Source organism: Phaethon aethereus, assembly GCF_964289735.1.
Source record: "Phaethon aethereus genome assembly, chromosome: 1".
NCBI lineage: Eukaryota > Metazoa > Chordata > Aves > Phaethontiformes > Phaethontidae > Phaethon > Phaethon aethereus.
Window position 1 is genome coordinate 44,532,448 of NC_138575.1, and position 26,413 is coordinate 44,558,860.

At 37.6% G+C, this 26,413-nt stretch overlaps 1 protein-coding gene across 2 annotated transcripts in view; it reads left to right on the plus strand.

Moving 5' to 3' along the window:
* The window catches only part of NAV3 (neuron navigator 3), a gene marked incomplete at its 3' end in the record, with an annotated part of 271,115 nt that overhangs the window by 218,038 nt on the left and 26,664 nt on the right, over positions 1-26,413 (plus strand). For both annotated transcript variants that reach the window (XM_082013485.1, XM_082013486.1), the window contains exons 17-24: positions 949-990; positions 3,325-3,485; positions 5,335-5,523; positions 8,061-8,113; positions 12,918-12,941; positions 15,200-15,277; positions 24,420-24,503; positions 26,096-26,207. In XM_082013485.1, coding sequence (XP_081869611.1) covers positions 949-990; positions 3,325-3,485; positions 5,335-5,523; positions 8,061-8,113; positions 12,918-12,941; positions 15,200-15,277; positions 24,420-24,503; positions 26,096-26,207 — 743 coding nt within the window. The remainder of the gene's footprint in view (positions 1-948; positions 991-3,324; positions 3,486-5,334; positions 5,524-8,060; positions 8,114-12,917; positions 12,942-15,199; positions 15,278-24,419; positions 24,504-26,095; positions 26,208-26,413) is intronic.

Below are 26,413 nucleotides of genomic sequence, written 5' to 3' on the forward strand. Positions count from 1 at the left end.
GTGCCCAGCACCCCCGGCACAATAGAAAATGACCTTTAGTAACGGTGTGAGAGTTTTCCTGGGTAAGAAGGGTCCTAAGTTACTTTTGTTCTCTGAGGTGTGATTATGATATGTAATACAGAAACTTTCTAAATCCATTTCACAATTAATCCATATGGCAAATCTAGTTTATGTTCTTAAGGGAAAAAACATTGCAACACTTACTTGATGATAACTAGTTCAAATTCAACCCACAATAGTTGAGGACTGATCTGCCAAGTCTTTATGAGGAAATGCCCAAATGACACGATTTGAAAGAAGGCTAGTGCTTGTCCTTCTAGTGGTGGGGTTTGAATTAGGAAAACTCCAGTCATAGATCTCCAGTGATCAGGACTCTGCCACTGCGTATGTATGAATATGGAATAACGTTGCTCTGGTGCCACTTTTCATTGTTGCCACCATCACCTCATTATGTGAGCCCTACAGCAACAGAAAGCCAAGGGTCTGTATATTTAGCACGTACTTCTACACGCAGAGCTGTCATTTGGCTTCTGGCAAGGCCATGCTGTCTCTTAGCAGGTGCCGCAACCTTCATTTCTTTTGGAAACCTATTGGCGTATCATAGGCAACTGTGAAAAATAAAGATTCATACTGTGAGCATATGATTCTTGCACAGATTGCAGGGTGAAGCTGTAGGAAGGTTAGAAATGGTAAGGAAGGACTTCTTTCTGACTTGGACAGTCTCCAAATTACTATTGACCCAGCCCAGAGCATGTCTAAATGAAAAATGAATGTGCAGCAATCCACGTCCTATTGTCCCCTCCAATGAGTCAGGGATTTATCATGAAAGATATATTAAAAAGCATTAAATGACCTTCTGTTATGCACACATATCTAGACCTTTGAAATTTGTAATTTTGAACAGTCATGTTTACTGTATGTCCTTAGGGATTTTTTTTGTTTTAACAGCATGCAGCTTGACAGAAATACACTACCCAAAAAGGGATTAAGGTATATATTTTTTTGAGCATGACTGCTACTTCTCTCTTTTTCTGTAACTTCTTCTACACTGTCTTTCCTTTTCTTTCTCCTTTTGTTGATCCTGTTTAAAGCAGAGTTCTTGGTACTTAGATTCAAACCAAAAAAACATAGATTTAACAATGGATTTTTTCTTTCCAAGTCTGCCTAGTAAATAAATTTTCTTTCAAGATATATCATGGAAAGTGAATACTGTTAAAGATAGTTTCCTTATGCAATGAATCTTAAAAAGCATTGAATCCTGGAGAGCTAAAAGAGACAGAACAAGATAATTTTCCAATTCAGTGGGACTAATTGTTGAAAACATTACTGAGAAAAAACAAGGTTTTAGAGATGGATCTGAACTTGAACTCTAAATGTGGACATTCATCCAATTTGAATGGAAGATCAAGTAAAGGATAATAAATACTAATTTTACTATCCAAGGTTTTTAAGCATAAAATGAGCCCTGCTCCAGCTAGTCTTCTTGGTCCCTACCCAGCAATACTCAGAGTCCAACTTTGCTACTAATTCCCTACTAATTAGAACTGTGTTCATCACAGAAAACAGAAGTCATCTACCCTCTTCTGTGCTCAGTGGTTAAAAAAGGGGATCATTAGGCAACTTGTCTGATCTCATCAGGCATGGCCGCCTATCCCCCTATTCCAGGAAGGACATTTGTCAATCAAGGGTATATGTGCATGCACACAGACACTCTGCAGCCTTCAAGTCACTGAAATCACACAGTGAAATCTCTTGAGTTATTGATAAATAATGTTTTATAAAATTTTAAGTTAGTCCTAAAGCGTTGTCCTTAGATAACACCTTCTGCTCTTCTGCACTATCCGTTCCTTAAAAAGAATTTAATCAAATTTCCTGTTATCCCAAAGCAATCACTTTGGGCTGGGAGAGAATGGAAAAGGTGGAGGACATAAAAGAGGCATAAAGGGAACCCTGCAAGGGTACAATGGGGTGACTGAGGTTTGCAGCTGTACGATTGTAATGGTGGCTGAAAGCTGAAAGTGAAATGGAGTGGGAAAACCGCTTACAGGCGTATAACCCTGGTCAATTATCCCAGAAAGATCACCAGTTTGATTTAATCTGCAGAGATCCCAGTCCAAGACCCAGATCCTGAATTCTCATTTTGCCATCTTTCTGATCCGACAACCGCTGGGTAACTCTGCTCTACCACATTTATAAGCAAAAATCATAGCTGTCTTTTTGAAAGGAGAAAGGAAGTAATTATTTAATCAGGACAAGATGTTTTGATGCTGTAAAATATTGTATAAAATCCCAAGCACAACATGAGAACTTACATGGTCATTTAATCTGCTTTCTAAGCAGAAATACTTGTGCCTTGCAAGCCTGAAGCCAGAGTATCAAAAGCCCTTTCTGCTCTGCTGTTTGGGGAACACTGATGGCTCATGACAGTGGTGAAGAAGGTGCTCATTGCTCAGCAGGAGATTGTGCTGAATGAAGCAGGCTATTGCAGACATAGCTGAATACAGTTTCTTGGTTATGACTCACACTGCCTGCACTTTTTGTTGTTTAACCACTGCCAGACTTGCCCTTCTTCCACCCCAGCCAAAAGAGGCTGGGCCAGTGAGTTACCAGTTCTCCCTCTTAGCCCATGTGTCAAGCTGCACTTGTTTTATTGGTTTGCCACAGGAAGCAGTTGATGAATTATTTTATTGCCAGACTTATTCCTTCCAGAGAACTCATTTCTACTAATTGTGGATTTTTCCTGTCCCTTTCCCTCCCCCCAGTTTGGGGCAGGACACAATGCCAAGTAGCATTCAGAGCAACAGACCACGTGTATGACCATGAGTAGCTGTCATTACAGATGCAAACTCCTTTTTCAGAGTTGTTGATCTATTTCACTCCTGTCATCTAACTAATTGCCCACACAATCTGTGGCAGATCATTTTGTAAGAGGCTACTCACATTTCTTGGCTTCTAGTCTGTCCATTCCCCGTCCTAGCCATACAGCTTCCGAGCTTTTGCATCAACTTGTACACTTCCTGCAGCTTTGAAGTCCTTTCCTGTCAGCTAAATTGTCTGTCTTCTATGGTTTATCGTCAAGGAAGGGAATGTTGTTTTGGGGAGGGGGATGAAAAGGAAAGGGGTTTCAAGTCCTGTATTTTTTCTGTTCTAATAAGATGGTAAATTTTACCTTGGTAAAATCCCTGGTGGTAATCACTTGACTAGACTTGATGTTTTCCAAGGGGTCTGTTCTGTCTAACCAGTGAAGGGTATTTATGTGACACCTGTTGCTTTCAGAACCATCATCTTGTTGTTGTTTTGAGCATGTCAGCTGTGGTTTTTCAGATATACTCCATCATCCCGGCAGACGAGTCAGGAGGAAGGCAAGGAATGGCTGCGCTCCCATTCAACCGGAGGCCTGCAAGACACTGGCAGTCAGTCCCCGCTTGTTTCTCCTTCAGCTATGTCTTCGTCTGCAGCTGGAAAATATCACTTTTCCAACCTGGGTAAATGCCGTTTCCCTTCACCATTTCTCTCACTCTAGATTAGACTCATAAAACTCAACCATTCATATTTCTTAGTTTGCCAAGCTAGCTAATTTAATTTAACATCTCCATCACCATATTGCGGTATCTCACTAATGAAAGGAAACTCACGGTGTTTTTCATGGAGTAGGACAGGGTACCTCCTATTCTGCATAAAGAAGAAAGGCACAGATTCCCTATGACTTGCCCAAGGAGAAGAAAATCTGAGACAGAGCTGGAAATTAGTTTCTCATCTTTTAGGATTTACAGGCAGTAGGATTCTTTCCAGTGACGTTAGTGAATATCAACCCAGGCACTAAACAATGTTTTTTTCCTATATACAGATTTGCTTTGAGATAGGTGTTTCAATTTTTTTTTCAGTGGCTGGACCTGTCTATAACTGCACTGGGCAATCCAAATCCTATCCTTGAATACAGTATAATATTTTAGGATGTGAGTCACATTTCATATTTATTTGATTACAGGTCAAAATTTAGATTTGGTTCTTCTTGATTTTGTTTCAAGTTAATCCAACACTAATTTAGTTTTGCTAATAATTTTATTTTTTCTTTAATGCTTAATAGAAAACCATTTATTTGCACCATGTTGGACAAATACCTAGGTTCACAAAGAGTTTTTGTGGGTTTGGTCATTACTGTGGAATTAACAACCTTTGAAGCATTCACACTTCTGTCACTCTGTCACAGTTTATGGCATCTGTAGGTTACAATCACTCAAAAGCGATTTGATCAGACATACAAATGTTGGTCTTTATTACATATGGGAAAAAGAAGTTGAACAAAGCCACTGTTAATGATGAAATTGGATCCTGGCTAAGCAAGCCACTGCTTTGGATTTCCTCCATGTATTTGCAGTAGTTTTAGACACAGCTCTTTTTAAGCAGACTTTCTCTCACTCTGTCGTTTTCTTCTTATGATTATCTTCTTTTTCTTTTTGTTCATAGTTCTTGTACTCACAACAGAGAACAATAAGATCAGGGTTTTTTTTTAATTTTGTCACTGTCCTTTCTTTCTTACCATTATCATAGCCCTGTGGAATAATTTGCTCTCACAACACAGCTGCTCTGGTGGTTTATGACTTAAAGCACATCTTGTGTGATGTAAAATAAAAGTCCAAGCATGTAGGCTGAATTTGGATAGACCTTAGCTTTTTCTTCTAGGTATTTAGTTTGTGTGGTTCATGTGAACCATGACCAGGCTTTCCTTCCTACTGGCAAACAAACTTTGCAAAAGCTTAAAGTAGGTTCATCAACACTGTTCTGGATTTCACCCATGAGTGATGGGACTCCTGTTTATTATGATGAGATTCAGCTGACCTGTGCCTGAATTTTAACCTAATATAGTGGTAGGTGTTGTAGAAAATCAAAGGATAAATATGTCCTGCATGTGCCAATAAACTTTGGTCATAACAACAGTTGGTAATATAGGTATGTAACAATAAAAATACAGATACTGATTTATTAGAACTGCTTATAAAAAACACTTACAATTTCTTATTCCTTTTCAACTTTTAACTTTTGCATCTTTCCCATCGATTTTCTGTCTTGGGCTGTCAAAGTGAACAAGTGTGTATTCAGACATCAGTGGTGGTGTTACCATGTGTTTTACAGGATTAGTCTCATCCAGCTCTAGCTCCTTGGAGAACGCCTGCTTCACGGTTTTGTGGTGGCTTTGTATGTAGGAAAAAAAGCCTTTCATTTTCTCAACAGTGTAAAGTCCACCTAACCATGCTAGTCCTACATTACAATTTTGTGCAGAACCAAAATTCATTTAATGGAAATGTGCTTCATTAACAAAGCTTTGTATTCCAGTGAGTCCAACCAACCTATCTCAGTTTAACCTTCCTGGACCCAGCATGATGCGTTCAAACAGCATCCCTGCACAAGACACTTCTTTTGATCTGTATGATGACTCCCAACTGTGTGGCAGTGCTACATCCTTAGAAGAGAGACCACGGGCGATTAGTCATTCAGGTTCATTCAGGGACAGCATGGAAGAAGGTAAGACTGAGTTACTATTTGGATCAGCAAATAGGCCCCAAAATAGGCCTCCAAAGTGGAGTAAAATTTTAAAATATTTCTTCTGTCACAAAAAAATCTAAATAATTTTGTGAAACTATTTTTTAATTCTGTCGAGCTAGACTCACAAGACTTCCTTACCCTAAAGCATGGAAGATATTTCTTTCACACAGTAATATGCAATGCTGTGTATGTCATACACATATAAATCCTTTATCAAGAATTTTGGAGGAAAGGAAGCCATTCCTGGAAAATTATTTTATTCTTTTTTTTTCTCTAAATTTGAAGTGTCTGAGCATACCGTGACTACTGTGATTCTATGCTTTCTTAGTTCTACTCTGTATTTCCCTTTTTTTTTCCAAATGCCAGTGCTACTTAGCATCCCCTTTCTTTTATAGCCATTTCATTTCCCCACTTTCCTACAGCCTCCTACAGCAAACACTATGTGAATTTCTGTATTTAAACTCCATCATTAATTCTGACCTCACTACTTTCTTTATGTAGATTATTAATATTGGTCTGGTTTCTTTAACGCTGTGTGCAACACCTGGAATTTGGGAAATATGTTTGGTTTGGTTTTGGTTTTCGTTCTTCTTTAACTACAGAGCATCTCACAACTCCTAATTAAATGCACTGTAACATTTTCTTATGCCTAACAATTCTCATAAATCTGATTATTTGCAGAATTCCTATAAGCACAAAGTTCTCACACCCTTTAATTAAAAAAAAAAACAACAAAACCCCCCACCAGAATTTAATAGAGTTTCATTCTATAACATTATCTCATCAATCTTGCTTACTACAAAGTGATAACAATATAAATTATTATTTTATATTACTTTTATATATTTTATATATATTATATAATGTTATATGTAAACAATAAATTTCCTTTATAACAAGCAAATAAAAAAGTCCTCCCCTGGCCCCAAAACTCATAGTTATGAGTTAAAAGGAGAAAAAAAAGTCCTAGATGAAATAATGGACAACTAATACTTTTACTTTTCAGTTCATTCTTCTGTATTTCAGATGATGTGTCAGGCAGACATCTGGGTATGTAATACTAGCAGTAGGGTGCAGGACAGATCAAGCTGTGAGTTGTCAGCACAGAGAGGATGGCTGACTGCACAGAAGTGTATCACATAATTCAAGGACAGAGGTGACTACAGACCCTTTGCTGAGGAACAGGAGAATTATCAAAGGAAACACTGGAAGAATAATAGAGAAAACAAACAAATAATTTATGCATAGAAAAAGAGGTGTTAAATCTAGAATTTTAGTAATGAGTCACCCAGTGGCTTTCATGAAAGCTTTTTCATTGGTCATGTTTCAGATCCAGCTGGAGTGGATAACCGTGATCAACTTGAGCAAATGAAAGTCAATGCAGCAATAATAAACAGTTTTCAGCAGTTTACAGTCATTAGCAATTAACATGAAATGATGTTGCTGAAAGGCCAAAAGTATTTTATTTAAGATAGGAGCTCTGAGGAAGGTTATAGTAAAAGAAGTAAGGTAATGAGTAGAGCCACAGTGTACAAGAGCAGAATGAGAGCTTAGCTGAGAGATTTAAAGCAGAGACTGAAAATTAGAGAAAGATTGAAAGCAACAGGATTTCAATGGTCAACATACCACATCTTTGTAAATAATTGCCCAGTTTCAAAACCAGGTTTAAAGTCTGTTTGTCTAATCCAAGTATTCTTGTATTGTCAATTTGGAACACAGATGTCAATATTAACTTTAAATAATTTGCTTATCAAAACCTAACAGATAATAAGCATTAAACAAATTTATTTTGAAAGAAAAATTTAAGGAAGAAATGAATGATGTTTAAAATTCTCTGTTGGTGTTCCCTTCCTCAGTAGAGTAATCAGAAGGCGAAGGGGCAATTTTGTCTCAGTTTAGTCTTCAGCTGCCGTTTTCAGAGACGTCAGGTTCTCCGTATTTTGATTTGAAGTCCTGCAGCTTCACCTGGTGCTCTGGAGGCTGACTCTACTGATGATTAGTGAAAATATGGCACTACATCTCACAGTAACCCCTTCACACAGACTACAAATGCCAGCACGCACAGGTCTGCATTGTGCTGAGGGGAGAAACCAACTGAGAAAAGTCTGGGAACTGTCCCCAGGGAATGTGAAGTGTTTTGCAAAGCATAGCCTCTTATTAAAATCAGTTTGCTCAGCTTTGGACAGGTGTATAAACAGCACAATTTCTGGTTTCTCTAAAGAATGAATTTATCAAGTCATTTGCTGTCAAAACAGCAAAAGTGATGCTTTGTTTGCTGGTGATAATACTGAATCTCACTGACTCGCTATCCTACCTCATACACAGAAAAGTTGGGTTTTTTTATAGAGCAATCTTTTTAAGTGCAGGAAACTATCAATAGTTTTTCTATAGGGAAGCTCATAATTGCTCTTCATAGAAGATTGGTTCTCATTTTAAAAAGATGTTTAGTTATTGAGCTACGTGGGGGAAGTTTTATGCTATCATCAATATTTCATGTTATTTTCCTTTTTTTAAAGTACATGGGTCCTCATTATCACTTGTCTCCAGCACATCCTCTCTCTACTCTACGGTGAGTATTGACATTTTAGAAAAAAGTTCTGCCCACCTCTGTTCTTGTTCATTGTTCATGAAGCTTTCACTGCTTTGAGGTTTAGAAGGATGAAAACTGTACTGCAATAAAGCAAGAACATTTATTTTTGACTTTGGTATTACCGTCATGCTATTTTAGAATATATTATTTTCATCTTTCTACGTGATTTGCTTAGAACTGCTTAAAATTACGTAGTGTATATTTCGAAAGCTAAAAAGAAGGTAATGGTCTAGGAGTCTCTCTTTTAGGGGGAGTCCTTATGCTATTGTAGTTGATAACTTTGAGTGATTTTGCTTATTTTCAGCTAGGTTTATAATTGCACATTGCAAAGTGTTTTTGTCCTGTCACTGAGACACACTTCCTGAAAAACACAAGATTGTTTCAGGGTAAGAGAGATACAATTTGCACTTTAAATGTCTACTGATCTGTGTTGCAAATGGCAGCATTAGATGTTATTTCCAAAGAGAAGGCTGTCTTTAAAAAACTATTAATCTTAGTTAATTAGGTTAATTAGATTGATTAATAATTGTATTGTAGCTCAAACAGAAGTTCTGGTTTTGATTTTTTTTCTCTATTTTATTGTTTTGATATCTTTTTTAAGATCTCCTGCATAATGTGTTGCTTCAGTTGTTCTACTAACAAGAAATCATCCATATGGGAGGAGTTAAACATGTTTGGACATTCTCTTGCTGATACACAGCAGTTTCTTTGCAACCTATTCACAGACTACAATTACATACTGTAGTAGCCCTTCTTCACAGGAGAACAACCCACTTATCTGCTTTCATACCGTGCATTCATGAATAGTCTGTCTCCTCTCCATGTTTTCAGGTGTTGAATAGTGCCAGCTGACATCCCAGGAATGGCATGGACTCTTCTACCCAGAGCCAACAGCAGTTCTTGCCTGAGGCTACCAAACCCGTGCAGTCTGATGCATTCGTACCATTTGGTAGCCCTATCTCAATGTTAAACTCATGTTAGCTTGGAAAGTAGGTTTCATCCATGCACAGCGCCTACCACAATGGTACCTCTCTTAGTTCTGTTTAAGCATAAAAGGTCTATACAAGGGCATGTCTAAAACGTCAGGTCCACATGCATTAGGTTGTCCAGGCCTTAAGCAGCAAGCTGCAAACAATTCCAGTCCAGACCAGTCCTGAATTATTTTGGGAGGTTAGAATGTACGTACAGACTGGCTGCACATGAGGTATGACTCACATTCAAAGCAAAGCTTCTCACATATGTTTTGGTGGTCAAATCCCTGTCTATGAGACACTATGATCCATTTGCACAGCGGGGGGTGTCCAAAATTATAATTCAAGCTTAGATGTTAAATTTTAGAAGAATATTAAGAAAATGATAGATGGTAAAAATCAAATTATAAAGTGATACAGGATGCTTTCAGCAGACGATCAGTCAGTAAGTCTGAAATATCTCTGCTTTGATGTTGTGTGATATAGCAAGAGTTTACTAATACTTTCTATTTATATAACCTATCATTCAAGATTACAGAGTTATCTTGGAAATATTACCTAAACCCCATGATATTAAAGAACAGTACTTTTCCTGCAAAACAAACTTTAAACTGTTTACCTAAGTTCATACTTTAAGTGGAATATCTTCTGAAATGTCTGACTGTGAATTCACATTGCAGCAAAGCCTTGATTCTTAAGTTATGGATTATGTGGACAAGATAATGAAAGTTACAGAAAAAGCTGTAACGGGCGAGAAAGGAATTAGTATAACAAACTGCTAGGATTGACCTTTAGAGATGATTTTTGATCAGAATTTCTTCTGCTTGATCCCTCTCATTCTGTGAAAAAAGTTTAAACTTTTCAGCAATTAACCAGAAGATAATGCACGAGTATAGAAACATGAAAGGCTGGCAATCAGTGTCACATCAGCTGAAAGCAGAGAGCAACCTTTCTTTGTTTGATGACACAGTGCAGTGTGCCATTTCCTCCGGAAAGGCATAGCTTCACAGGCTTACGGCACATGTAACTTGCTTTCAGCTATTACTAGATCCAAGGAGGAGTACAAGTGCTTTTTTACCTTACTTAAGCAGGCCAAAATCACTAAGCACGAATTCCAAAGCAGCTGCCTTTCCCTAAGCGTCTCAATCAAATGTATTTATCAGATTTCTCAAGCATTGCCTTAAGCCTTGGTGCTAGTGGTTTTCTGCAGCTTAAGCACTGGAGAGATTCAGACAAAGTACTAAATAAAGATCAAGATCTTTATGTATTATTGCCAAAGGATAGCTGAAAATCATTAAGTTATACTCTGAAGATTGTTTCTTTGAGAATTAGAACATGATATTCAGAAGAGTCATTTCATGATTTGCTGTCATTGCAATGAATAAGTTCAATGAGACAGAAGTTCCGCGTTCACTAGTATTTTCTGTATGTATTGGCTTTCTTCTTAATTTGCAGTTGGGTTTTCAGGACTTACTTGAATAGAGTGAAAATCTAGCTTGAACAGAAATGCATGTAGAGAGACAAAGATTTGGTTTCACAGAAAAGTATGCCTTGTAAGGAGACTTAGTAGACTGTAGGATTGAAATATCGACTCAGTTTTGGCAGTGAATATATCTAGGTTTCCAAGAAGTTGAAAAAGATGTGTGGTAGTGTAAATTATGCTAGGTTGTCTCCTATTTTAATCTTCTCCTGCTCAGTAGGTGAGACACTGCAATTTGCACATATTTAGTTAATTGCATATTTCTCGCACTGCTTCTCAGCATTAGCTACACTTCGAATCCCTAGACTTCATTAACTGTGCTAAGCCAAGCTCAAAGGAGATGTGTAAGGACATGTCATTTATATGATAATATTTTAAGTCTTCAAAAAAAGAAAAAAATAATCTTTACAAGGATAGGATGCATGGATACAATGGAGAAGTAGAGGGAGAAAAAAATTATTTCCTTTTAGAGCCTTTTGACCCAGTGGCCAAGTGCTGGGTTACAATGGTGTCAGCATGAACTCTTAAGTTAAAACGGCTCAGATGTACTTGGTTGTCAGATTTCGTTTTTTAAGTTGATAGTATGTCCAGAATCCTGTTCCTTCTCTTTCATTTAATCTTTCCACTGCCCACAGAAGACTTGTGGGAGCCACCTCTCTGAACTCTGAGAGAGAGGTAACGCTTCCTTGTACAGTGAGAGTCATCTGGTAACAACATGTAGCACTGCCTTTTCATCAGCAGGGGCCGGTGGTCTAAAGATGAGGGACCATGTCCCCACCACCAAACCTGATTTTTTTTTTTTTTTTTTTTTTTTTTTTTTTGCTTTTCTTGGCACATTAGAATTCATAAGGGCCATGGTGTTTCTTGATCCTTTTCTGACTTTTTATGCACTACCCGTCTGAAGTAACAATAATGAGAATAGAATTTCATTTTTTTCTGTAGGCAGATCTCCTTTTTGTGAACATAGATCAGAAAGTTAGTATCAGTATGTGTGTCACATCAGTGCTGGCAAATAAAACAATCATTATACTAAATCATTCCCATGTAGTAATGCATCAGGTATTACAGTAGTTTCAGCCAAGAGCAGTTCTAAGTGTTGCACAAGGAGATATCGTAGCATCACAGTCTTTTTAGTGACTGTTAACAGATAAGCATGTAAGGAAAGAGGTATTTTCTAAACGTCTTCTCCCCCTACAACAGGTAAAGTAAGAAATCATTTCTATAATACATCATTAACATTTTAACAGCACGAAAGTTGTGCTTAATATAGGCCTAAAAAAGCAGCTATACTAATTTGTAATAACACAGACACTGCCTGATGTCAGGGAATCTTCTGAGGAACTCTTACCTTGGGTTTTCTTAACCTTTCTTGTATTATTTATAACTAATTCTTCCACCCACATTCGCCTTTTACTGCTTATTTCTCTTCCAGACAATGTTAGACTGCTTCTCTGAGTTTGGGCTACCACAGATCATGGGGTGGAATCATTTCCAGTCCATAAACTGGTTCTTATTTTATGTTACAAAAGGGTTCCTCTCTCACGGCACACCATTCTTTCCATTAGAATCCCACTGAAGCAAGATATCTCCATCCACCAAATGCCTCCTAAATTAGACTTCTATCATGCTTACAAATTTAATGACTAATGATTTAGCTTCTTATCTTCTTGAAAAAAACTGTTGAGTAAATAGCATCATTTTATGACACGATACATAAGAATATGGAAAACACCTAAAATTATTAAATATTATTAGCAAGTTTAAGCTGAAACTTTAACATGCCTTTATAGCCCTTAATATTTTCATCAGTAGTCTGTACAAAAGAAATTACTGTAAAGTACAAGTAACCCTCTTCCCCCCATCTTCCCCCAATATATGTTTTACTCTTATTCTGTCAACTTCTCTTAGCAGGGATTAGTCTATTAGGAATACTTCTTGGAAAACAGTAAAACAAATATAGTTCCCAGAGCCATAATAATCATTACGGTGTAAAAGTTTGCAGGTAACAGACTAAGGTCCATGCAGTGACAGCATAGCAAATTTTCTTTTGCATCTTAAAATGTAGCTGCAGCTTCTGTAGTTCTGTTCCTGTTCTCCTTTTATCCACTGTTTCATGTTGTCAGTATGCTGGCAAACTCTTTGGGGTTTCAGCTGGAGCCTTGCCAAGTAAGTTGAAAAGAATTCCATTTATTGTTTTAACTGCATACCTTCCTTAAATGTAATGGATCCGTGAAGCTATTCATTTCACTTCAGTGTAGCTGGCTTTTATTTTCTATTACCGCAATTATGTTGCACACAGTTCCTAAGCCATTTCTTCTTTGTTTTCTTCCAGGCAGAAGAAAAGGCACATTCAGAGGTAAGAACTTTTCTTCATTTTTATATTTAAGTATTGCATTATATTATTATACACCCTGTGTCTTTGCACCAGTGTTTAAGAAGTATTGGTAAAAAGCTGATGCAGCTTCTAGTGCACTAGAAGGTGTTTTCTTAGTGTTGTGCTGAAGAATGCCTCCTGGCTGAGGTTCTGAAAAGGTGAAAAGAATCGATGAGACTCGGGCTACTGAGTGGAGACTTGTGATACCGTCTGATTTCAGACTTAATACCACTCCGTACTGGATCTAAGGGACTGTGCAATTGAAGGTAATGTGCTGCCTTTCAGGAGAAAAATGCTTCAAATGTTCACTTTGAACTTCTCTCCCTTACATTTTGCATTATATTAAATTTCTGAAACTGACCACTCTGATGGATTGCAGAGCAGTGCAGATTGATTTCAGATACAAATCAAATCTGACGTGGAAAACAGCTTCTTTCTCCTCCCAGTGTATAAGAACGGGTGACAAGCCCAGGTCAGCAGCTGGATGGAATTACAGCCTTTCTCAAAATGAAGTCTGGTTGTATTAAAAGGGCACCAAGGAGTAACAGCAATAAAATGCAGCACCAAGGGGTGCATTTCCACTTCACAGCATCACATGCCTTCTGACTCCTATGTTTATGCTGTTCCTATTTTTACTGCTCTAATCAGAGAAAAAGTCAACTGAAAGATATTTTTAGGGAGCTGAACAAATAAACATATTCTTCCTTACTTGCTGCAGTATATTTCAATATAATTTCTACCTGAATTTTCTAAGCTCCTTTCACTGAAAGTTAAAGCAAAACACCTAAAGAAGCATGTCATAGCTCAGTACTGTAAATGACAATTCCTCATGTCATATTCTTTTATATAGGGCTGTGTATAGAGGTGAAACAACATTTATTTTCTGCATATTTCTATTTTATATGTTCTGTGATGCTCTTTCAGGAGATGTTGAACAGAACTTTATGAGAACTGCATTTGTATAGTTGCAGGAATATGATGAAAGTGTAGATTTTAGCAGGAAGGTCAAATAATTGCTATTGAAAACCAAAGAGAAAACTTGGAAAAAGAAAAGAGCAATCCAGGATGGAGAACAGCTCATAATCTGTCTCCTTTGCTCTGAGCTAGTGTAAATGACCTAGCTATTTTTGTATCATAGATATACAGGAACTTGTTCATTCCTAAAGCTCGTGCAATATTGCCTGTTGGTTTTCATGGGAGTCATAAAATTAAAGTACTGCAATAATCTGTCCTAGCGAATGTTATATGCTCCCTTTCCTAGACTAGTTACAGACATTTTGCTTCTCTAGTCTGGAATAATTTCTTTTATGTCTGAATATGAAAGGGGTTTCAAAGTGAAACTCTATGGTATGCTTAAGTTCAGTGCAATGCCTGGAGTCCCTGTAAGATCTCAAATAGGGTTAAATGAGCTTAAAATGATGTGCAAGCTTCATGCTAGATATCTATCCTCGCTGAAATGTAAACAGATATTTTTCTTAAGGATTCTGTTTCTCATTAAAGGATACAGAAGCCTTGAATTAAATTTATTTTCATGTCAACAAGCACATTTAAAGCTAAATTTATTTTTTAAAGTTGGCAAGCAAGTTTTTGAATAGTAGATAAGGTTTAAAGAGGCTGTAAATTTGAATCGCAAGAACTGTAAGAAGTAGAGTCTTAGAGAAAAAAAAAATATTACTGTACCTCTTCTGACTTTAGACATCCATGAAGCAAAAATCTGTGTCTGAGGTAGTCATTGAAGCCTTCTTCATGCCAGGCAGTGAGGGCTACTTTTGGCACTTCATCTGAGTCTAATACAGACATTTGGCATATGTTGGTTGCATTACGTCTAGTCAAGCAAAATGAACCTCACCCAAATTCTTTCATATTTCATAATCTCAGGCCTCATACAGGTCTCTTAAAACTGATTGCACTAGGGGTATGTTTGGAACTTATGGGATTTGGTAAAAAACCATGACATTTACATGTGCAAACAGAGGATTGTACATGTGAAGTAATTAAGCTTTTGCCCATATGTGCTCCCCTGACTGGGATTCTAGCTTATACTGGTTAAGCACAAGAAAACAGTTGGAGCAGCACTAAGTGACAACCTCTGTTAATTTGTATTTCTGAGTAGTTTTGAGATTAAAATGTGAAACTAAGACATTGTAAACCTATTAGTGATCCGTTATGAAAACAAAACAAAAAAACCACGACAAAAGGAAATTGCTGAAATACTGACAGCAGTATTTTTTTTCTTCTAGCAAATTCAGAAACTACGGAGAGAGCTGGTTGCATCACAAGAGAAAGTTGCTACCCTTACATCTCAACTTTCAGCAAATGTAAGTATTTGTGCTTGTGATCATAAACAGTATCAGAGAATACTTTATCAGGCTGGCTTATAACTCCTACTCAACTCAAGTACAAACACGTGGTCTGGGAGACTTCTACTACTTATTTATTGTGGTGTTTTTCAAATTAATTATTTCATTAAGTGTCGGTATTGTCTCAGCTTCAAGCAGAAGAAATCTTGTAATAGACACAGTGGAAAGGAAAAGGAGAGTTTCCACCCTTTGAATGTGACAACAGTCCTATCCAGTTCAGTTTCACTCTTTCCTCAGAATCCATCAAAAAAAGCCCAAAAGTAAGGAGATACAACCAAAGAAAGGGCATGAGCTGCAGATTCTGCTAGAATTCCTTATAGTTTCTTTTCAAAAAGATAAACCCTGTAAAATACAGGTAGATATGGAGGGAAGAACAGTATACAACTGTATATAGAATTCATATGCTTCAATAACTGTGCTGATATATAACTAATGGAAACCGAGGTATTTCATGGAGCGCCCTGGTATTCCTTCCAGTTGTCATATACTGGTACTGTGAGTTACTGAACGTGTTCTCAGAAAAGAATGCCAGATAGGGAATGTGAGCTACAATCCTGTCTGGTTACTATGGTTTCAGATGAGGTTACTGCATAGTTATTGAACAATCTGTTGTATAGTGATTTTTAAATGCAATTCAGGGTATAACTATAGTTACCATTCCCAAGAAAAGTGGAGAGGCAGTTGCAAGAGAGTATCATTTTGCATTTCAAGAAAGCAGTTTCCGGATGTCTCAGGCAACCTGTAAAGTTTCTTCGAAATGCAGATGTGCTGAGTGTTTAGATCTATAAATACTGCCGTTATTTTCAAGAAATTGTTTCGGTCAGTGAAGTAGTACTGTGTTCATGTTGTGAGAAAATAATCTCTAGGTGTGTGAAAGCTGCTTGTTCTCCTAGGACTGCCACACATGAAAATGTGGAAGGGCTGCTCTTGGAGCTTTCTGCTCTGTTCAGGTGGCTGCAGAACACCTGTGGGTATTCGTACCTCTGTAGCGGTATGGGTTGCCACTCCGTCCTGAGTTCTGAGGAGGAACTAGTGAAGCAGACAATATTGGAGTCCTGCAATGTTCGTAAATTCAAAAGCTAGATTCTGAGTTCGGTTATTCATTTGGGAATTTATAGCCAGCATGCGTATCCTTAGTATGGAGTTCCATCTCTCATGTATTTTAGACACTGATCTTCATCTTTGCCAGATTGGGCAATTCTTCACGCACCCATCTTGAGAGCAACAAGCTAAAACCAACACCAAGAGGTCAGAAGAACCAAGCCAGCATGCCTTGGGTAGTCGTGTTCGCTAACAAGTCCATTGTTCTCTGCAGGGCCCTTTCCACCAAAAATGCAAGGCTGCAGCAGCTCTGCCTTGCAGTGGGGAGCACAAGGAGGTGGGCTGTGGCGGGGTTTGCGACACAGCACAATCGCAGACACCCCCACACCCACTCTGAGCACCCGTTAATGCCCACGCAGCAGCAGCTGGTGTTACCCAGAAGAGTTAGCTTGATTCCTGCAAGCGCCTGATCTAGTGAAAAACATCCCTGCCCACAGCCAGGGGGGTGGACAAGATGATCTTTAAAGGTCCTTCCCAACCCAAACCAAACCATTCCGTGACTCTGAGCAGTGGTGCCACATCAGGAAGACTGAATTGTTTGCCTGTGATGGGCCTGCACTCAGGTGCCTGTACTGGTGTGGGAGCCTCTCTGGTGGGATAACTTGGGCTCTGGGTACCACGCCTCACTGTGGGCAGAAAAGCAATTTGTCCTTCTCTCCTTCCACTGGTTCTGAACAGAAAGCACCAGCATGTTCCTTCTGGCCGACGTGCTGAAAGATGATCGACATGTCTTGTCAGTCTCCATCCTCTTCCAGTCCCCCCAGAGATGCTGCAGCCTAAATACAGTAACAGGTGCACCTGCGTGAGGGTGGCGGGGCCTCGTCCCCGGCCGCTGAGGCAACGAGGCCACCGTTCGGTTTGTCTGGGCCGATTGCATCCCATTTCTCTCCAGCGTTAGTTAGAAGTCGGTGCCTATACCTCTGGTCAGCACTCCTTTGTGTGGAGTAAACACTATGCAGACTGGTGTCTAACAACATCACTTATCCCAGACAAGTTTTCAAAGCCAGCTCCAAGTTAAAATTAGATTTGGTCCATATTTCAACGCAACTGAGTCGAGCTAAAAATGGATAGTTACATTTTGGCTTGGTTTTCACTCCAGCTAATTCTGCTGCGTGAGTGAGAAGTAAGTTCGGTTTGGTCTGTCTAGCTCACGTTATGTTGGTTGGGGACCTGGTCCCATATGCTGCCTCTGGACTTCTGAACACCCAGTAAGAATGCCCATAGCTTTTCTGCTGATCTCACTGGGGGAGGGATGTAACATTTTCAACAGGACAGTTAAAGAATGTATACAAGTGCATCTGGTTTTGCCTATCCCGGAGTACCACGTTTGTAAACCTGTGTGTGCTTGCATGTATATATATATATGTGTGTGTATGCACACTGTATGTTCTAAAAGGGTTAATTTAATCAGGCTCTTTTGACTCTGTCACCCACCTTCTAATCCATCTCCATGGAGACGGTCTTTAAACTCTAAACCTATAAGCAACTCTAAAGCTGATATTTTTAGCACATTTTTTTTAATGGTACCAGAGAAATCTTTCCTTTTTCCAAATCCCCAACATGTGGAAATTCTCTCAAAATTAAACTTGTCAAGAGCATGAAACTTAGAGGCTTCAAATTCTCCAGGCATGAGCAAGGGGTTTAGATACTTTCTTGGTGAAAATAATCTTAAAAGAAAAGTAGATATTACTAGATAACATAAGTAAATATTTTTGGGATACTGTCATTACATATATAATTTACAAAAACAAAAATTGAAAAGTATTTCACAGTAAGCCTAAGTTTTTCCTCTGCTATTGCTGGTACAGGATATGTAAAGCATTAAAAAAAACACTTCCACTAAGTCCAAAGGATCAAAATAGACCACTAAAATATGTGTTAGTACTAATTCTGTCAGTCCTTCGAGCACTTTATGTAAATAAATTCTACAAAATATCACTGAAACATCAGGAATAAAATCCAGCTTGAAAGCAGAGTGTATATACAATCTTTTAATTATGATATGGCCTCTAAAATTTGATCTAATTACAGAACTGATATTTAAATGCCAGTGATTACATATTTTTCATAAAAATTATGAGAGTAACTAAGAAATACTTGATTTAATTTGACAAACTTATGAAGAACCCAGATGGACTTCTAATTTTCATGAAATTGTACTGTCTTAGCAATGCTTTATTTTCATATATTCATTTATGGCTTATCTCCTGATCTGAGAGACATACTTTACTAGCCCCTGACATTTAAAGGAGAAATAGTCTCAATCACAAAAGCTGGAATTTATGCTCAGAGAAGAAATCAAAAACATGTTTTACTCTCTGTGCTGGTTTTTGCTGAGATGGAGTTAATTTTCTTCATAGTAGCTAGTATGGGGCTGTGTTTTGTATTTGTGCTGAAAAGTGTTGATAATACAGGGATGTTTTCGTTATTGCTGAGCAGGGCTTACACTGCTTACACTTACATAAGTCAAGGTCTTTTCTGCTTCTCACACCACCCCACCAGTGAGCAGGCTGGGGGGACACAAGAAGCTGGGAGGGGACACAGCTGGGACAGCTGACCCCAACCGACCAAAGGGATATTCCATACCATATGACGTCCTGCTCAGCATATAAAGTTGGGGGAAGAAGGAAAGGGGGGACATTCTGGGTGATAACTTTTGTCTTCCCAAGTAACCGTTACACGTAATGGAGCCCTGCTTCCCTGGAGATGGCCAAACACCTGCCTGCCCATGGGAAGTAGTGAATGAATTCCTTGTTTTGCTTTGCTTGTGTGCGCGGGTTTTGCTTTACCCATTAACCTGTCTTTATCTCAACCCATGAGTTTTCTCACTTTTACCCTTCCAATTCTCCCCCCCATCCCACCATAGAGGGAGTGAGCGAGCGGCTGCGTGGGGCTTAGTTGCCAGCTGAGGTCAAACCATGGCACTCTCTAAATGGATAATAATTTTGAGTCACGTTCGCACTTGAACGAACAATAAGTCTACTGCAGAAAAAAGTTTGGTCACTCTGTACTACTTTTCTGTAGACACGTCTGTCTCTGGCAGGCAGAGAAGTGTATGACCAGAGTAATTTCTGTTGTGCCTTTGCTGTCCCGATCACTCAGCCATTCCTGATGCTTTTGCTATAAATGCAATCATCTTAGCCTTTAGTCACAAGCTCCCCCAAATTTCCATACTTTCAGGGTCTGAAAATGGGAAGCACTTTTTTCCTCGCTGTAGTCTGGAAAAGAAAATTATTTATAGCCAGAAATCTTGCTCCCTCACACTTCACCTCAGGCTTGAATTTGTTTTTACCATTTCCCTGTGTAGAACTGAGCAAAAGTATTACATGCGAGTGAAAGAGTGAGCTTCTTATTCATCTCCTTTCAACAATATTTGTGTCTTTGCTTCACCACAAGAGACTGTTGGTGACAGTAGTACATGTGTCATTAAAAGACTGTGAGGCTGAAATTTGACCTATTTCATCAAGTCTTTGTTTTAGATATTATTTTATATCAAAACCTGTCAATTGGAAGTTATAGCATTTCTCAGGCATTTTGGAAATCTCTGCTAAGACTTTTCTTACTTGGTTTCATTTATTATTCAGGTTTTGTTGGCTGGACTCAAGTACTATGCTTGATTTGAGCAGTTTATTTCATTTGATTAACCCCGAAGTGTTTTGCCTGCATATGATTAAATTCAAGCAGGGACCAGCTGTTGTTTGGATGCTTAATTTACAGTTTTTTTCTGAGATTCTGGCTTTTCCCCTAGTGCCTGTTTTGATGTTGCTGAAGGGCAAATCTCAGCACTAATTAAGAAAGGGCCTGTTTTCAGTGCAGAAAGTGTCCAACCAGCAGACTTCCTACATGACTGACAAGGGCTCAAATTCCAGCGAGCAGCCTGAACCCAGCCTGTTCGGAGGGATTTGATCAGTGCTTTGTACTGTATAAAGCTGAAGGGTGCATGCTTGCAAACTGTAGTAGACCCAGGATGCCAGTAGAAAGCGGAGGGGGTTCGTTGGCTAATACTCTTGTTTGGCCAGCTCTGAACCACTATCCTACAGCCAAAGAACAAGTTAATAGCAGGCGGCGAACAGAAAAGGTCACCAGATGTACGGTTGCCTCTTGCAATCAGCCCGATCCCTCCTGGCCTCTCACACCTCCTTTCATTCAGCCGTGTCAGGTGGGAGGAATTTTATTTATTTACCTTTGTTTTATAAACCTGAACACTGCAGGTCAAATCACAAAGCGTGTCAGCCGATAGTCTTTGGATATACCAATGTCTTGTTCTGGATGGGCTGTGAACCTAAGAGCTGAGGTGTTTGGGGTTGGGCGGGCTGGGGTAGTTTACTAAGAAGGAAATGTTTAAAAGCAAATCTGTCATCTTAGCACTGGAGTCATTCCCTGAGCATAGATCTCTTTGACTATTTCCTAGGGGAATTTCAGATGCTAATGTAGTAGAAGTCAAAATTAATCCGTATGTGATGTATCTACAGATTAAGAGCTGTACATCACCTATGTGTCTTATATGCATATCTTGTTAAAGAAGGATATATGTTGCTGTAGGCATACTTTCAGTAATGCCCAGTTACTTACCTCTGACTCCAGTATATCTACCTCCGAGTACAAATTCTGCATTCAATTATGAAGATCTATTTTTACTTTAGAATAGGTATTATTTAAAGCACATGCAGTATTCAGGCTATTTTGTATGGTATTCAAATGATGTATGCCATGAATGAAACTACAGAATCTAACACTGATATTTCTAAGGTGTGAGGGATTGGCTGTAACTTTGAAAAAAATTCTAAATATTTTTAAGAATGAAAGAATGGATCCTTTTGGATAAAGCAAATAATCCTCAGAAACTAAGTATTACCAATTCAATCAAAATCAATTACCAAATTTAGAAGTGGAAAAGAAGTATCTAATTAGAATTTTTGATTTCTAATGACCATTTTTAAAGTCACAGTTTCTTCTTTCTATTTGTTTCAATTGTTTTACTTTCTGAATTATTTTGCATTTAGCTATTTAAATGCAAAATCTGATCTTAAATTGGAACATATACATACATATGTACACAATGTAAATATGCAGATAATCTAGCCCTTTTTTTTCCTTTTTTTTATGGTTTTGTTACATGGTATTTCTTTTGGGACAAATTTGCATAAAATTTCAACAAGTAGGGAGTTCCCTAGACTGCTGAATAAATAAACATTTGCTACCATGGGGAAAGGCAGCACAGTTTATTACTCTGAATGTAAAATTAACACTTTGTATTTCAGAGAAGAATATTCTATTGTAATAAACATTTAAAGTATTGAAAAATGCAAATGATTTTTTCTCTTGCATCATTTTCAGTGGTGGGCCTTCGACTTAGGTTTCTTTATTGTTAGCAAAGCGCAACTTGATAGTGTTTCTCTCAAATGAGTTACGAAAGATCCATCATCTTGAGCCAATTAACATTTATGACACAAAAATTTTAGTGTGCTACTCCAAGAAGGTAATATACTCTATCACAGGCTGAACTTTAGTAAGAATCTATAGCTGTGACATTGTTGTCTTTAAAGATTCTCAGACAGTAACTTAGTAGTTTCAGTGACCTTTGATGACGTTTTTAATTATGCTTTTTAGTTCTTAATTTTTCTTATGAGTTCCTTATTTTTTCCTATGAGTTCCTTGTGGTTTGTTCATGTACAATATAAGCTGAAGCCGTAGCTATGGAGTAGGGAAATTACACAAATATGCATAGTTAGGTACCAAAGAACTGTGGTTATCACAGTCTAATTGTGAGAAACGGACAAAAGCAATGAATAATTAAGCAAATTATTCCTCTTTTCAAGCCCTCAGTCCCCATTGTTATTCTCATGGTAAATCAGAACCGAGGGCTGTCAGCCAAGCCATAGATTTTTTTATGAGGCAGGGAGCAGAGAGCTCCATTAGTTTCCTGTTAAACACATGTAATGAAGAGACATTTGGCTATAATTTTCTAGTAGTGCATCTACTTTGTCTCTGATTGTGTTCTGGGTCAGTGATCATCATCTTTGGAAATAAAACACTAGTCTGGAGATTTTTAATATGTAGCTAAATATTGAAGTGAACAGTAAATTTAAGAACTAGTTTTATCTTCTCAGAGGAATAGAGTAGTTTCTAAACTAGCTAGGATAACTTTATATTGATTTACAGGTTTCAGACCTGCATTTGACACATATTCCAAGTTCATGTTATTTAAAATTATAACTTCAAGAATAAAGCCTAAGTTATAAATTTTAAAATAGGAATATACACAATTAGTAATTAATCTTTAAGAACTTGCATATGTATCTAGTTTATCAAAAGTTAGTCCCTGGGGTATGTATCCCTTACCAAAAGAATTATCCCTAAGGCATCCCTGCAGATGCAGAAAGCAGGTGGATTGACCACTATCTCCATAAGTAACTAAATAAATTATTTGCTAATAATATAATTTACAGGGAGTAAACTTGTAATACGTTTAAAGAGTTTACAAGATACTGAAATGATTATAGCAATCCAAAATGATTTACAAAACACAAAAGCTACTTCTCACTGTAACAGCTATGAAGTGGAGACACAGCAGTGGATCACTACTATATATATGATCATCTTTTTTTTTTTATTTGGGAAATAATATGTGGAACAAGGTAGCAAGAATTCCTCATTTCCTTCTCCTAAATTGCATAACAGAATCCTTTTTGGACTATGTCTTTTTCTGATTATACCTAAGATTCAGTACAACTACAGACATTTGAACGATTTCAACTATGCTCGTACAAGCATGTAAATCTGTAACTGAAAAATTTGCCAAGCACTGCGTGTGCCTGTACTGTTATAAAAAAAAATTTCCTCAGTGTGGACGGTCAGTTAATCCATTTGTGCATATAAATATGTGGTTTGTGAGTTATATTTCCAAGTGTATTGTAGTGCCTATGTTCGAAAACTTTGCCTATTACCACTTTTGAGAAGGTAACGAGAAAATAAGTATTTCCTTATGCTTTTACTATTTGGTGTTGTGAGAGGTGTGAAGGGAAATTTATGGAATTTCATAAAATTTAAATTCTTACTTTCCCTTGGCTGTACAAGCCGGCTTAGCTTGCTGGTTTCTCTATGACCACTTCCTCTTTGCCTACAAAACATGATGGCGGTTAGAACCAATGAAGAGTTGATGTATTGTTTGTATAAATTTTACTTGCATAGAGTATAGGCTGAATGTTGTTAGAAATAAAATGAAGCTTTAATTTTTTAAAATCTTTTAATCAGTTTCAACTTCATTGCTTTTCTTATTGAGAAGTAGAACGTCCAATTTTCAAGATTGTTTTTATGTATACATTTGCACACATATATAAATATTATATTTATATTTTATATAGGTTTCTATTAATTTTATACGCACAACACACACATATATAATCAATATAAGATGAATAGACTAAGTAATGACCTTTTATAAAACTGACTGTGATATTTTTTGTTTAATTCTCAGGATTCCTCTGGACTGTTTTATTTCTGAGGTTAAAACTTACCTTTTAAGATAAAGTACTTGAATTCCCTTGTTGGAAGTGTTTAGTAATTGAAAATAATTGTTACTGGACTTCTATTTGGGAACAGACTTCTTTTGGTCAATATATCAGTAAATGCAAAGCAGGGCATCAAATCCATAATTCATTTCCAGGCAGAGATACCTGAGCTGATATCCTTGCGGGCTAAAGAAGCCTGAGGAACACTGGCCTCACTTGGCTGCTTCACCTATCCAGGTTAGATCAGTCTGACTTTAAAACTAGTAGAAAAGAGCTGGAGAAGATGAGCTTGGAGGGGAAAAATATTTTTAAAAAAACAACCAGGTCTAGGAGAAAGCCCAGAGTGGGAATGCTGGGTTTCATAGAGTCCAGGTATTGTTTGTCCAGCCAAAATGTATAAAACATTCTGTATATTCTTGAAAGTTGTAAAGATGTAAAGCATTTAAGACCCATGTCATGAGGAATGTTGTCTTCTGTTTCTTTCACAGGCTCATCTAGTAGCAGCTTTTGAAAAAAGCTTGGGAAATATGACTGGCCGATTGCAAAGTCTAACAATGACAGCTGAACAAAAGGTACATTTACCAAAGCAGATGATTTAATGTGGAAAACACTCAGCAGATTATATTAGAGTTTTGTTTAAAAAACACAGAAAAGAAACAGAGACAGCTGTGACAATAAGACAGACAGATCTTTCTTTAATGGCCGTTGTGATCAAATCTTCATAAAGCTTCAGGAGAATTAAACCATGCAGCGTTAGGTTTACCCACACAGTATCATAGCATAGCTTGAAGATAAAATCTTTTGTTTCCAGATTTTAATTAAAACATATGTGACTCTAGGCTTAATCCGTACTGAAAGATCCTGTAACAAAGGCTGATCATAACATGCTGGATCGCTTTATTCCAGCCTGCCAGCACTGTCAGGATAATAGAATTAAGGGAAGAACTTTAAGTAGAGAAAAATTGCTCCATTTAGTGTTAATGCAGGTTGGGTATCCTGTTCATGGGGAAACAATTTTGGTTTTCACTGTGCTGTTTTGACTATTGAGAAAAAAAAATCTAAACTTGATAGGTAGTAAACTTAATGTGAGCCTTTGTAACAGGCTCAGGATTAAGAGGCTGCTTAGCACCTTCCAGGGTTGAACTTCTGCAGTTTTCTGCCCTTATTCATTTTGAACAGTATCCTATAAATGCACAGGCCTCGTTGAGCCAAACTGTGAAAGAAACTGTCTATCAGTGAGCTATTAGTCACCACTGGAGTCAGTGTAGCTATCTAGAAAAATAACATTTCACAGTCTGGTTGAGCACCAATGAATGAAATATGGTAAGGCGTATTGTGAACTGGATAGAAAATATTTGTATTGCTTGCTTTTTTTCATGTTAAGCAAAAAAACACAATGGAATTTTCTTAAAACCAAAACTTTTAACTATTTTATCAAGTATAATTTCCCTCAGAAGGTTTTCTTTCCAGAAGAGGTTAAATAGTGACATTGAAACAGATCATCTCCAAGCTTCTTTCCCAAAAGATCTGGAACATGTTCTTTTCCTTCTCTACTTTTCTCTGTTGTTAAATTCCTTTAATATAAATACAGGCTGGCAGGTTAAGTTTAATGCAGCAGTAATAAAAGCTATTTTTTAATTAAAATTGACTGTGCATTCTAATACAGAACTTCCTACACTCAAGCGGAGTAATTTTACTTCAACTTGCAGGACAGTTGCTGTTAAACAGGGTTTTTTTAATTGAATTATTGTTTAGCAAGTTAAATCTTTTGAAAAATACACAAATTCAGGCTGAGATTCATCCATTAAACAGTAGCCTCACATAATGGTGAGGTTTTATTGCCTTTTACAGTAAAATTTTTGGGTTTCTCTTAACTTTATAATGAATATTTAATTGAGACCCTTTTTAGATTAGTCTATTAAAAATGTTTGTTCTCTTCAAAAATAGCATGATCACTTTATATAGAATAAATCCTAAAGAATACATTAGTTGAGTTTAACACCTTTGGAGAGAAAATATGCACTCTACTTCGCTGTTGCCCTTGTGTTCACCCGTGAAGTCCCATGAACTTCAGTTTGACCACTCTTATCGTGTTATTTTTTTTAGCTTAGACAAATATTGTTCTTGTGCCATATATTTTGAGCTCTCTTTGCTATTCCCACAGGAATCTGAGCTTATAGAGCTGAGGGAAACCATTGAAATGCTGAAAGCCCAGAATTCTGCTGCACAAGCTGCTATTCAAGGAGCCTTGAATGGTCCTGATCATACCCACAAAGGTATGTTTTTGTCACTATTAAAATAAATGCAGAGTTTCTCCCTAGAAAAAAAGCTAAGTCACTACTTTTCTGTTGTTTTGGGGACTCTATTGCAAGGGCAAGCACATTCTGCAGTGCGTGGTAGTCATACTTGTGGTATTTCCAGAGCTGGAAACCTTGCATGAGCTTCCTGTTTGCCAGAGCTCCTGGAGCTTTGTCTTCTCAGA